Source organism: Myotis lucifugus, unplaced genomic scaffold, assembly GCF_000147115.1.
Source record: "Myotis lucifugus unplaced genomic scaffold, Myoluc2.0 scaffold_244, whole genome shotgun sequence".
Taxonomy (NCBI): Eukaryota; Metazoa; Chordata; class Mammalia; order Chiroptera; family Vespertilionidae; genus Myotis; species Myotis lucifugus.
Window position 1 is genome coordinate 920,078 of NW_005871292.1, and position 12,797 is coordinate 932,874.

The following is a 12,797-nucleotide window of genomic DNA, read 5'->3' on the forward strand; positions in this document are numbered from 1 at the left end:
GCAGTTGGGGGCAACCAGGCCAGCAGGGAGGGCAGTAAGGGGTGACCAGGCTGGCAGGGGGGGACAGTTAGGAGCAACCAGGCCGGCAGGGAGGGGGCAGTTGGGGGCGACCTGGCTGGCAGCGGGGGGGCAGTTAGGGGCGACAAGACAGGCAGGCGAGCGATTAGGAGCCAGCAGTCCAGGATTGTGAGAGGGATCCTGGATTGGAGAGGGTGCAGGCTGGGCTGAGGGGATCACCACCCCACTGCATGAATATCATGCACCGGGCCTCTAGTTTATATATAAAATTTTAAAGTTATTTAAAAACATTCTTGTTAAGTGAGAAAAGTGCTAGTAATAGAAGCATCAGATCCAGGAAAGCAGAAGGATTCAAACAGTCAATAGACTAAATCAATACTTATTCCAAAGGATTAGGTTATTTTTTCCATTCTGAATTAGGCCACTGAAAACACAAGTTCTCTAGGACAGACATTCCTAGTAGTAAGATATTTTCAAGAGGGAAAAAAAGTAGAATACAATTCTTTCTCCATCAGTTGTCTAATTTGCAAGGAGTACTTAGAACAGCTTTAGAGAATGAAAAAATCCCCACAGATTTATTCTTAGAAAATAAAAACATCTTCAACACAAATAAAAATGCACTAAATGACACAAACAGCTTCCACAGAAGGCTCTCTGAGGTACACAGGCTACTGCTACAGGACCTTTGCTCTTGTTGTTCTCCCAAGTGGTCACATGCCTCTCATCCCCTCATTTCCTGCAGTTCTCTGCTTCAAAATCAAGTCCTCAAAGAGCCTTCCTTGATCACTCTCCTCTCTAGAATAGCAAGTAGCCTTGATCTCCTTTTCACCTACTCTGCTTCATTTTTCTTCTGAGAGGTACTGCTACTTGGCATGTCTTATACTGATGTTTATGGGTTTACTTTCCCACTCAAATGTGAGCTCCATGAGGGCATGACTTTTGCCAGTTTCCTTCCTAGTTGTATCCCCAGCACCAAGAACAGTACCTGGCACATAGCTGGAGTCCATCTATGGAATAGGGCATCCTTTGAAGGAATAGGGCATCCTTTGAAGGAATGGCTAAATGGGATCACCAAACTCTGCAGAAGCTTTCTTCAAATGGGGGCTGAACAAAGGCTGAGGAGGGGAAAGGGACTCACCTCCACATTCCAGACGTAGGAGCTGTGGAAGAGCTCCGACCACACCTTGCCTACTTTGTTGATATCTTTGACATCCCAGATATAGATGCTGTGGTCCTTATACACACAGGATAGCCACTGGTGGATGGGGTCAAAGGTCAGTGCCACCGTATCCGGATAGACTGCTTCTGTCTTCCTGCAGAAGAGGAAGCTAACAAGGCAACATGGGTCATCAATCACCATCAGTGTCACTGTGGGTAGTGACAGCTGCCTGTGGTGACACGGTGACAATTGAGTTATCTCATGTCAATGCCACGGTGGTCCATCTCTCCCACTCCAACTCCACTTCTCCATCCTCTCTCTTCCTTTGCTCTGTTTCTAACACAGAGTTGTAAAGTGAAAGCTTCCACTTGGCCTTTGAGAACATTTGAATTTCAACTCCTGTTAACATTTTTCTCCACTCATTTCACCCAACCCAAACTCTGTCCCCTCTCATGGAAGGATAATGGGCACATACCTCAGGCCTTCTCTCTCATGGGCTCCACCAACACATGACCAAACATCTCTGTGCAAGGGAGCAGAGTTGTTGTCCCCTGATCTGGGGCCTCCCTACAGTTTATTGAGCACCTGCTATGTGCCAAAAGCTTTAACTGCACTGAATCCCCACAACCTACATGATAGGTAGGTACTATATTTTATAGATAAAGAAACTGAAGCACAAGTTGATACAGTGACCTACCTGAGGCCACACAGCACAAAGCAGAAGCTGGCAGAGCTGGGCAGCCTGGCTGCTACAACACACCACTGTCTGTGAGTTGCTGACCCACCCTCTTTCCTTTGAGACACCCAATAGCCCCCTCAAGGCTATTAGAAAAGGCACTCCAGAGGCAGTGTCCAGTAATCTACAGAGAGGTCACCCTAGGCACTCAGCACTTCTGGTTAGGTAGCTCCTCTGCCCCCACAAAATGACTTACAACAAAGGGAAAATATGTCATAGCTCAGCTTTTCCACCCATTCTCCACATGGCAGCCAGAGTGATCTAATGCTCCAGGCCTGATCACATAATGCTAATGCCTGAAATCCCCAGTGGCTGCCCATGGACCTCAGAATAGACTATAAGCTCCTTCTATCAGCCTCCATCCATTCTCAGACCTATCTCCTATTATTCTCCTCCCCTGGGCACACTGGGCTCCAACCACACAGCCGCTCAGTATTCCTGCAACACACCAGGCCCAGTGTGCTATTCCCTTAAGGCCTTTCCACTTGCTGTCAGGACCCAGTTCTCCACACAACTGGCTCCTTCTCACTAGAAGCTTACCCTGGCCACCCAAATATGAGTCCCTATTTTATTTCACCAAAGCACTTATGACTATCTGAAATGATCTTATTTGTGTAATTGTTTACCATCGAGCTCTCTCACTAGACTGAAGACTTCACAGTGGCAGAGATTTTGCTGCCTCATTATAGCTGTATCCTGCTTCCTGCCTAGGGCTGGCTAGTATGGAGATGGATCTAAAAGTATGGATGTATACCAATAGACAGACTCTGGGTGGGCCCCTTTCCCTTCCCTCGGGTAGTACCTGGGCTCCAGGCCCTGGGCCACATCCACCCCAAGGTAGTGTGGCTTGGGCAGGTTGGCGAGGTAATGTAGGTTGTGGGCCTGGAAGATGCGAACTATCCCATCTGTACAACCGCAGATGAGCTCCTGGCTGACACAGAGGCAGGAAGACAGGGAGACCTGTGGGGGCAAAGGGGACCCAAGTGAACTTTGTGCTTTGTGTGGCCCAATTCAGGGACATGGGGACTGACAGAACTTGGGCCTCCAGAGAAGCCTTATAGTTTCCTGGGTCTAAGAAGCCCATCTTAGTAAATTTTACGATTTTTGAAATCAGGATATAGCGTAAGATCACTATTGAAGGGAATGTGCCAGCAGGTAGACTGGGATGGAGTTATCATTGCTACCTACAGAAAAACTCAGCTGTGGGTGGAAAATATCTGTTCAGCAGACTGTGACTAAAGATAGGTCACTTGCAGTAACAGGGTTGAGTTTTAGGCTTAAATTTTATTTCCTATTGTTTAAAAACAACTTCATAGAGATTATACTTCAAAGCAGCATAGAAAAAAGTTACTGTATACAGGAAGGACTGTATCCTGCCAGGACATATAGATAGATTCAGGAAATGCCAGAACTCTGGACACAGATTAGAGGAGTTTCTACAAATTCACAGGGACTTAATTTATGAGTCACTTATGACAACTGCTCAGGGGCTACACATCTATCTGTCAAAAGCTTCTGACTTGCTTAAAAGCTGCATGAGTTCTAAGATGAGGATTCAAACGAAAAGAAAAGTGGTTCTGCAATTTATTGATATATCATCTTTTAGTTTAAAATGTTGTTTTTGGTATAGTCTTTTTTAACTGAAAATGATTAAGTCAATGATACTTTATATATATATTTTAAAAAATTCAGGCCCAGCCAATGTGGCTCTGTAATTGAGTGTCGATCCATGAACCAGGAGGTCACAGTTGATTCCCGGTCAGGGCACATGTCCGAGTTGTGGGCTTGATCCCGGGTGCGGGATGTGCAGCAGGCAGCTGATTGATAATTCTCTCTCATCATTGATCTTTCTCTCTCTCCCTCTTCCTTCCTCTCTCTGAAATCAATAAAAATCTATTTTAAAAATTTAAAAATGCAGTTGTCCTACTAGCCAAGAGTGCTCAATGAAGAAGAGAAATGTGAACTGAATCAAAAGGTGAGGAAAGCAATTGTAACCTGACCCCATTTCAGGGGACTAGCACTGTGCTGAATGCATTACCTATATTATCTCATCAACTCTGTGAGGTATACAGCAGTATTGGGCACATACCTGGGTTGCAAGTTCCATCTCTGCGCTGGGGAGGCAACCAATTGATGTGTCTCTTTTACATTGATGTTCTCTCCTGCTCCCCCCGCCTCCCCCAATCTCTTTTAAAAATCAATGGGAAAAATATCCTCGGGTGAGGATTAACAAACCCAGAGCTGGTATGATCAACCACCGGGCAGAAACACTGCTGAGTGTCCCAGGAGATCATGTCATGGAAAAAGTGTTTCCCCCATTGATAGCAGAGAGGTGGGGTACCTTCAGATTGATCCACTTCTCCAGCACCCTCTTCTCGTTGAACTGGCAGAGGAGGCCCGAGTAGGACACACAGAAGGTGTTGCCTGCCATCTGGCCCCGGCCACAAGCCACACCACAGAAGACATTGTTGTGCAGCTCACCCAGGATGCCTGAGCGCCCTATGAGGGGCACTGTCCCCGTCACCTGGAGGCATAGCAGGGCACAGTGAGACATTGTTCACATAACCTGTACTCTAACAACAGCATTACGGGTCTCTCATGACCAGAGGAACAACACAACTACACAGGAGGACCCTAAGAAACTCCTCCAAGAGGAGGAGAAGGAAAGAAAAACACAGAACACACTTCCAGGCAGAGTGGCTGGAAGGCAGCAGCCCCGGAAAAAGGCCTGGCCCAGGGCCAAGTGAGGAAGGGAGTGCAGTGGGGAGATTCCTAGCAGGGCTTGCCAGTCAGCACTGGAGAGCAGGCCAGAGGCAGAGACAGGCTTGAGAGGCCAGACAGCCTGAGATCACTGCCCCGTATCTCAGGAAGAAACAGGAGTCCATTCTGCCCCTGACAGTTACTCCCCAGGCCTGGCTGAGGTGGCAGGGACAAAACTCACCTTTGCTTCAGTGGAGACTTCCAAGAACCAGAACCTAACATGCCGGTTACCAACAGTAACAAAATAGCTGCTGTCCTCTGAGAAAGAGAGGGCGATGACCCTGCATGATACCTTGTTGGAGGCCACCACAATATCTTTCTGGAAGAATCAGTACAGAAAAGTTCATGCTAGCACCCACCCCATTAGACTTCAGCCTTTGCCCTCAGCCCTGCATTTCCTCACTCTCCTCTGCTCCAAGTCTGTTTTCCTTGGACCCTCCAGTAAGCTAATCTATGGGAGAACCTGTGTGACACTCTTATTACCACTACAGAGGAGACTGAGGCTTGGGAAGGTACCCACGTGAGAGTAAGTTCCAGAGCTGTCCCTGAGCCCAAGCTCTACAGCCTACATTGTGTAGAGCAGCAGTCGCCAACCTTTCGGACCTCACGGACCACCAGTAATCCGCAGACCACCGGATGGCGACTGCTGGTGTGGAGGACAGCCACAGCTGGGATGTAAGGATAACAACCATGGCTGCCATCAATGGAGCACCCATTCTGGGCCCTGCTGAGCACTTCACTGGAAAACTCATGGGATCCTCTCAATAGCTCTATAAGGGAGGTACTTCTCCTCCCACTCTGCCATGCTAAAAGGGAAGATATCATGTATTCAAGGTTACACAGCAGGTTATGAACAGAACCAGGACTTGGTACCCACTTTTGCAGATTCCAAGTCCTCCCTCAGCTATTCCAGAGTCCAGTGATTGATATCAATTCATTGAATTCTCACAATTCAACCAGGTATATACTATAATATCCATTTTAAGAAAAAGACCTACAGAGAAGTTAAGTCACTTGATCAAGGTCACAGCTGGTCAATATAAAAATAATTATTTTCCGCCCTAACCGGTTTGGCTCAGTGGATAGAGCGTTAGCCTGTGGACTCAAGGGTCACAGGTTCGGTTCCGGTCAAGGGCATGTACCTTGGTTGCGGGCACATCCCCAGTGGGGAATGTGCAGGAGGCAGCTGATCGATGTTTCTCTCTCATCGATGTTTCTGACTCTCTATCCCTCTCCCTTCCTCTCTGTAAAAAATCAATAAAATATATTAAAATAATAATAATTGTTATTATTATTTTCCCACTAATTGAGCACTTGTCATATGCCCTTCAATAAGTGCCTAAAACAGGGATCAGGTGCTCAATAAATATTTGCTGGATGAATGAGCACTTTACCAAGTTATCTCATTTAGTTCTTCCAAAGCCTGATACCCAGGATGCTCCAGCAGCTGGTTGCCTGCCCACACACCCACCAGTTGGCTCACCTTCCAGTCCCAGACGTTGAGTACCATGTCGTGCTGATAGCCCATGGACACAATGTGCTTCATATTTGGGGAGAAGGACACACAGGCCACGCCGTACTTGTGGCCCAACATCTCTGCCACCTGACTCTTCTCATCCACATCCCAGATTCGCACAGTAGGCCTGTGCCCATTCTAGGAAAGGTGGAGCTGTTAACTGCTGCTGGCTTCGATACCAAGCAGGGCTAGAAGGGCTGGCAGGGCTGAAGATGGCATTGCCCCAGGGTATGCCCCAAAGCTACCTCCCCTATCTGCCACGAGGCTTTTGTGGCCCAGGAACGAGCTATTCCAGGGACTCCCCAGGCCTGTGAAGACAGAAGGAATGGCCCCAAGACACCTCCCCACCTACTCAATCATGATCACAACTCACCTCTCCTGTTACTATGTACTTCCCATCAGGGGAGAAGGCCAGAGAGCTCAGAGACTTCCTGAGGGCAAGGAAAAGGATTGATATCACTGGTTCCACAAAGGGTGGGAAGCCAGACCCAAGCCTGGCTGTGCTCACAACACATTGCCCACTCCTCGCTCCTAAGCCTGGAGAGGCCAGGAGAGGTGAGCACCAGCAGCTCCCACAGAGCCAGTGCTGCCTATGTGCCCAGCACAGCACATGATGCATTCCTGCATTCCCTGCTGCTAGGAGCATAGGGAAATGGGGTTCTATAAAAGCAAAGGTCCCTTCTCCCTTAAACTCCAAACCCAGATGGGGTGGACACTGAATGGGGACTTTCCTTCCTCTCCCTCTACAACAGTGGGCTTCCTAAGACCCCAGCAGCCCTATTAATCCTGAGAAATTCAGATGCGGGAAATGGTACAGACCTGGCCTAACTATGGAGGTGGTGCTGAAGGAAGGACCCTGGCAGACAATCACACTGAGACAGCCACAGCATGTGCTCCACTGCTAATCGCTCAAGATGTTCTGGAAAACCTGCTGCCAATCAACATGCTTCTCTCTGAAACTCCAAGATAGCCAGCACAATGGCTGAATAATCAGAATAGTTTGCACATTTTTGGTAGCAAATTTCATTGCTCCAAGACTGCATTGTCTTTTTCTCTCTCTCTTTTTTTTTAATGCTGTTTTTACATCTCTTCCTTAACAGTCCAGTAGTTGTCTCCCTCACATGAGTAAACTGGTGTGCAGATAACTAAGTCTTTCAGTAAGTCTTTGACAATCTTATAGAACATTTATCATCAACTCAACCCTCTGATGGCTTCCCATTGTTCCTACAGCAACAAAGGTGATCTGGCTACCTAATAGCAACTCACCCCTCCTTCCCCACTCACAGAATATCAGTTTTAATTGGGTTGGCAATGTCTCCAGCTAGAGTACATTTCCTCACTCACTTGTAGCTACACAGGTACAGCTACATGACTTAGTCTGGCCAATGAGAGGTGCTGTTGCAATTTCCAGAAAAGCTTCTCGAAGGGAATTCTGTCCTGCTCCCCACTTGTTCCCCTTCTGAAGAAAGTACATGACAGCCAGAACTCCATCTTGGGTCAAGTGGTGACTTCAAGAACAGGAGCCTCACAATAAGCATGGTGGAACAGAAAGACAGAAGTGGGGTCCCTAATGCTCACAGAGACACCAGCCCCCTGGGTGTCCACCTCCACACTTATGTGCAGGAAGAACATGCCCTTGTGTTTAAACCATGTTCGTTGTGGGTTTTCTATTGTCTGCAAGTACTCCTGACTATCATGTGTCCTGACCTTGTGCCCAGCCCTCTGTCAAATGCTATATGGGCATCAGTACGCTGATTCCTCACACACATTCCATGAAGTCAGGACACTCATTAGTCAGTTTTGAGATGAGGAAACTTCAACATAGGGAAGTCCCCTGCGCAAGGACACCTAACCATACAGGGCAGAGCCCTGGACTGTAGGCCAGAGGTTCTCAGTCTTGGCTGCATGTCAGAATTCCCTAGGGAGCTTTTTAAAAATGTCAAAGCCATGCTAAGACTAGTGAGTAAAAGTTTGGTGAGAAACAGGGTAATATCTGCAAAGTTTCAGAGAAGCAGCCCTAAGGGGAAAAGAGAGGCTTCATAATGGAGGAGCCTGGCAGACACCACCTTAATTAAGGGCTCAAAGTGAACACCACCAGTCATGAGAGAGATCAACATCATGAACTTCCTGATAGAATGTACTGAGAGGAACACAGCATTCTTTCTGAGGTGTTCCTGACAAAGATGTAGACGTGAATCTATGTATGAGGAAACATCAGACAAACCCAAAGGTTGGCATATTCTACAAATTACCTGGCTTGTAATCCTCAAAAGTGTCAAGGTCATAAAAGTCAAGAAAAGATGGAGGAATTGCTTCAGACTGAAGGAGACTAAAGAGACAATGATAAGCAATGCATAGTATAGCAACAGAATCCTTTTGCTATAAAGGACATTCTGGGGACAAATGGTGAAACCTGAATGAGGAGTAGATGGTAGTGATGTATCAGTTTTAATTTCCTGATATTATTGAATGTATTGCAGTTTTAAAGGACCACATCATTCCTCACCCCCCCCCCCCTGCCAGGAAATACAAGCCGAAGTATTTAGAGATACAGGGACATCATGCTTGCAATTTACTCTCTAATGATTCAGAGAAAAATTAATATGTATATAGACAGAGAATGATAAAGCAAATGTTAACATTTGGGGACTATGGGTAAAAGGTTTACACACACTCTTTGTACTAGTCTTGTTAAGTCTAAAATTATTTTAGCCCTGGCTGGTGTTGATTAGTGGTTAGAGAATCAACCTGTGCACCAAAGGGTGGAGGGTTCGATTCCCAGTATAGGGTGCATACCTGGGTTTCTGTTCAATCCCTGATCCTGGTGGGAGCATGTGCGGGAGGCAACCAATCGATGTGTTTCTCTCACACTGACATTTCTCCCCCCCACCCCCATATCCTCCCTCCCTCCTTTCCAATCTCTCTAAAAATCAATGAAAATAATATCCTCAGGTGAGGATTAACAAGAAAAAAATCATAAAATAAAATAATTTTAATATAAAGAGTTTTAAAGTTCCCAATACCCATGCTTCGCTCCAGGCCAATAATTAGGCCTTCTCTGGGAGTGAGGCCCAGGGGTCAAGTGACTCTGAAATGCAGCTGGGTGAAAACCTCTACTCTGGCCACACCGCCTCCTAAGACAGACTAATCAGTGGTTGAGAGTGGACCCTTTCCATGCCATTTGTTGGATGGCACAGTGATCAATCAACCCGAAGGCAGACCCCTGGACACCAACATGGGCCTACTCAGAGCTAAGGGCCTTCCCCAGTAAACTAGCAGTTAGAGGGATCTTTCTAAATCACATTCATTCATTCCTGAAATAAGTGCCATCAATGTGCTAATACTGCTCTAGGTGAAAGGGACATAGAAATTCACTAAGAGAAAGTCTCTGCCCTCAGAGAACTCACACCATGGAAGGAAGACAGACAGTAAATATCATTAGTGAGGAAATTTTGTTGCATATTGAGAAAGAAGTACCTTTTGTGGAGAAAAGTAAAACAGGGAAGGGAGACTGAGGGTGCTGGAAGGTTAGGGTGTAAAAAGCATATCCTTAACCTATAAATAAATGCCCTCCAGTGGCTTCTCTTTGCAGTCAATATCCAACCCCCTCCCTAAGGCCCAGGTGATGTGGCTTCTGCCTGTTCCTGCCTCATCTCCCCCCACCCACACCTCTATTCCAAGCACGTGGATCCTTGGCTGCTCCTCAAACAACCCAAGGTTCTTAGCCTTTGCCCTCTGCCTGAAATGCTTTTCCCTCACCTTCACATGGGTTTCCCCCTCACTTCTTCCAGGTCTCAGCCTTAGGAAGGCCTTTCCAGAGCTCTCTGATATGGCTTATCCCCTACTCTCTGCCTATAAACCTGCCCTAACACATCCCTTGTCATTTCCCCATAGCAATGGTCACAGTGGGCTTGCTAGCCAATTGACTTTAGTCTGTCTCCCTCTCTGAGCTGTCAGCTCTACAGAGAGCAAAGATTCTCATCTCTTTTGTTCACTGTTGTGACCCCAGCACCTGGGATAATACCTAACACAGAGCAGACACTTGGTTAATGTTGCTAAACTGATGGGTGAGTGAATGAATTAGTCACCTAATCATGAGCACTTCCAGGGTTCCACTCCTGCCCATGCCCAGGCCCCAGCCTACCTGGCAGTGTTAAAAATGTGCTGCTGCTTGTTCTCCTTGGGGTCCAAAATCACCACCACACAGCTGAGGAGAAAGAAGAAAATGTGCCCAAACTGAGGGGAGTATTGGGGTCCAGGGATATTCTGTCCCCAACAGAAGAGAGCTCACACATAAAAAAGGCTCCCTCTGAGCAGAAGATTCTCTGTTTACCTCCTCTTCCAGATGTCTATGCTGAGAATTCTAGGGTACTTCACATTTATCATTAAAACATTCTTAAATAGAAACCAACACTTCCTCTGTGGTAATTATCCTTCCAGGCCCTGGGCTAATAAAGACTTGTGTGTACGATCTCTTTAAATCCTTACAACTGCCAGAAAAGGTCAGGAATCTTCGTCCCATTTTATAGAGGAGGAAACTGAAGCCCAGAGAGGGGAAGTCCTTTGTCCAGGGCTATCCAGTAGGTCTGGGACAGAGTGGGGATGTGAATCTATACCTGTCAGATTCAAAAGCCTGCCCCTGTCCTTTATCTTGGATTGCTAACAGATTCATGTTCATTAGTAATGACCATGGGTCTGCCCTGCCCTATGAGGGTTGGAGTGGGGGTCCCTTTGGTGCCCAGAACAGTGTCAGACTAGATTGGTATTTGTGCAATATACAGTTGCACAATGTTCGTCAGTACTCTCAACAATCCAAGAGGAGGGTATCACTATTTCTGTTTTATAACCATAGAAGCAGAGGCTCAGAGAGGGGCACATGGTGGACCTGGGACATAAATCCAGGTTGTCTGATATGGCTTGAGTTTTAATCACCTGTCTTTCCCATAATCACTGCCATCTCCCACCTGCAGTCACAATAAGGCTTTCATAGTGCTCACTACATGCCAGGTACTGTTGTAGATACAGATGGAATCTTCTCCACAGCCCTCAGAGGTAGGCAGCATTATCTGCATTCTACAGATGGAAAAACCAAGGCCCATCCACTCACCCTGCTAGGTAGGCCACGTGGCCTGTGCTGGGGTCACAGGTTAGGCCACTGCTGTTCTGGGCTGTGATTCCAAGCACCTTCTCCAGTGACACCTGCAGAGGGAAAGCCCAAGTCAAAAGCACCTACTCTCAGCAGGTCCCATGTGACATAGCCACCTCAGCCACCCATTCTGTTCTTGTTATATTCAACACACTCACTGAGCTTCTAAAGGGTGTCCCAAAATTCACGCAAGATTTGAATTTTACGCCATTTGTGCCATAAAGTGTTGCCAACGAAAAAAAAGATAGCGTGACAGCTGACGGTTCAGGGTTATTAAAAATGGAGCGCTACACGAAAGAACAACGCGTTTTCATTGTTGAGCAATATTTTAAAAATAATGAAGGTTTGGCAGCTACAGTTCGCAATTTTCGTGCAAAATATGGTCGGAATAGTGATTTAACTTCATCAGCTGTGAAGAGATAAATTAAAAAATTTAGGGAGACTGGTTCAATTAGTGATCTTAAACACTCTGGCCATCCTTCAACAAGTCGTTCAACACAAAACATTGAAGCAGTTCGTGAGAGTGTTGCCGAGAATCCAGGGACATCAATTCGGCACTGTGGTCAAGAATTGGACATTTTGAGAAGCTCTCTACAGCGTATTCTCACAAAAGATTTGCATCTTCATGCTTACGAAGTTCAATTGACTCAAGAACTGAAGCCTACTGACCACGCACAGCGAATAGAGTTCGTTGAATGGATTATGGAACAACAACAAGTGGATGCTGAAATTCAGCCACATTTATGCAAAACGGTCATGGAAAATTTCAACAAGAGTGCGTATGTGCCAGCAAAGCCATGGAGGCCATTTACCCGATATGCTATTCCATACATAACCCTATACTGTATACTTTATGAATCAATAAAAAAATTTACAATTTTTAATTATAAACCTGTGTTTTCTATCAAAATTACTTCTTGCGTGAATTTTGGGACACCCTTTTATCATCATCTACCAGCAGCTAACATTTGTTTTCCTCAACATTCCTTTGACAAATACACAGGGCCATGTTAAAGGCAAAGCATGGTAAGGAAAACACACAAAAATCCCTGCCCTTCTGGAGCTCACATTCTGGTGGTGATGGGATGGAGGACATTCCAAAAAAATGAATAGAAAAAATATGCAAAATAGGTATCAGGTGATGATAAGAGCAATAAAGAAAAACAAAGCAGGAAAAGAAACTGGGAGCACAGGGTTAGGGAAGAAGGCCTCACTAAGAAGGTGACCTTTGAATACATTTTTAAGTATTTCATGTGGATGCAAGACTTGAAACCCCAAAACAATTCAAGGAAGAAGGCACTATTATCAGCCCTGTTTTACAGATGAGTACATTGAGGTCCAAGGTCTCACACCAGCAGAGTGGCTAGCTGGAGATACACACCCAGGAGCCTGGCGCCAAAGTCAGCTCTTTGAGCCGTGCTGTGGAAGACACAGCAGTGAGCAAAAGTGACACTGTCCATGC

General features: G+C 46.3%; 1 protein-coding gene across 1 annotated transcript in view; it reads right to left on the minus strand.

Moving 5' to 3' along the window:
* Positions 1 to 12,797, minus strand: part of WDR62 (WD repeat domain 62) — a 53,706-nt gene that overhangs the window by 38,989 nt on the left and 1,920 nt on the right. Inside the window, 8 exon segments of the mRNA XM_023762340.1 lie at positions 1,157 to 1,346; positions 2,716 to 2,873; positions 4,255 to 4,437; positions 4,855 to 4,992; positions 6,157 to 6,327; positions 6,563 to 6,620; positions 10,334 to 10,396; positions 11,297 to 11,388. Coding sequence (XP_023618108.1) covers positions 1,157 to 1,346; positions 2,716 to 2,873; positions 4,255 to 4,437; positions 4,855 to 4,992; positions 6,157 to 6,327; positions 6,563 to 6,620; positions 10,334 to 10,396; positions 11,297 to 11,388 — 1,053 coding nt within the window.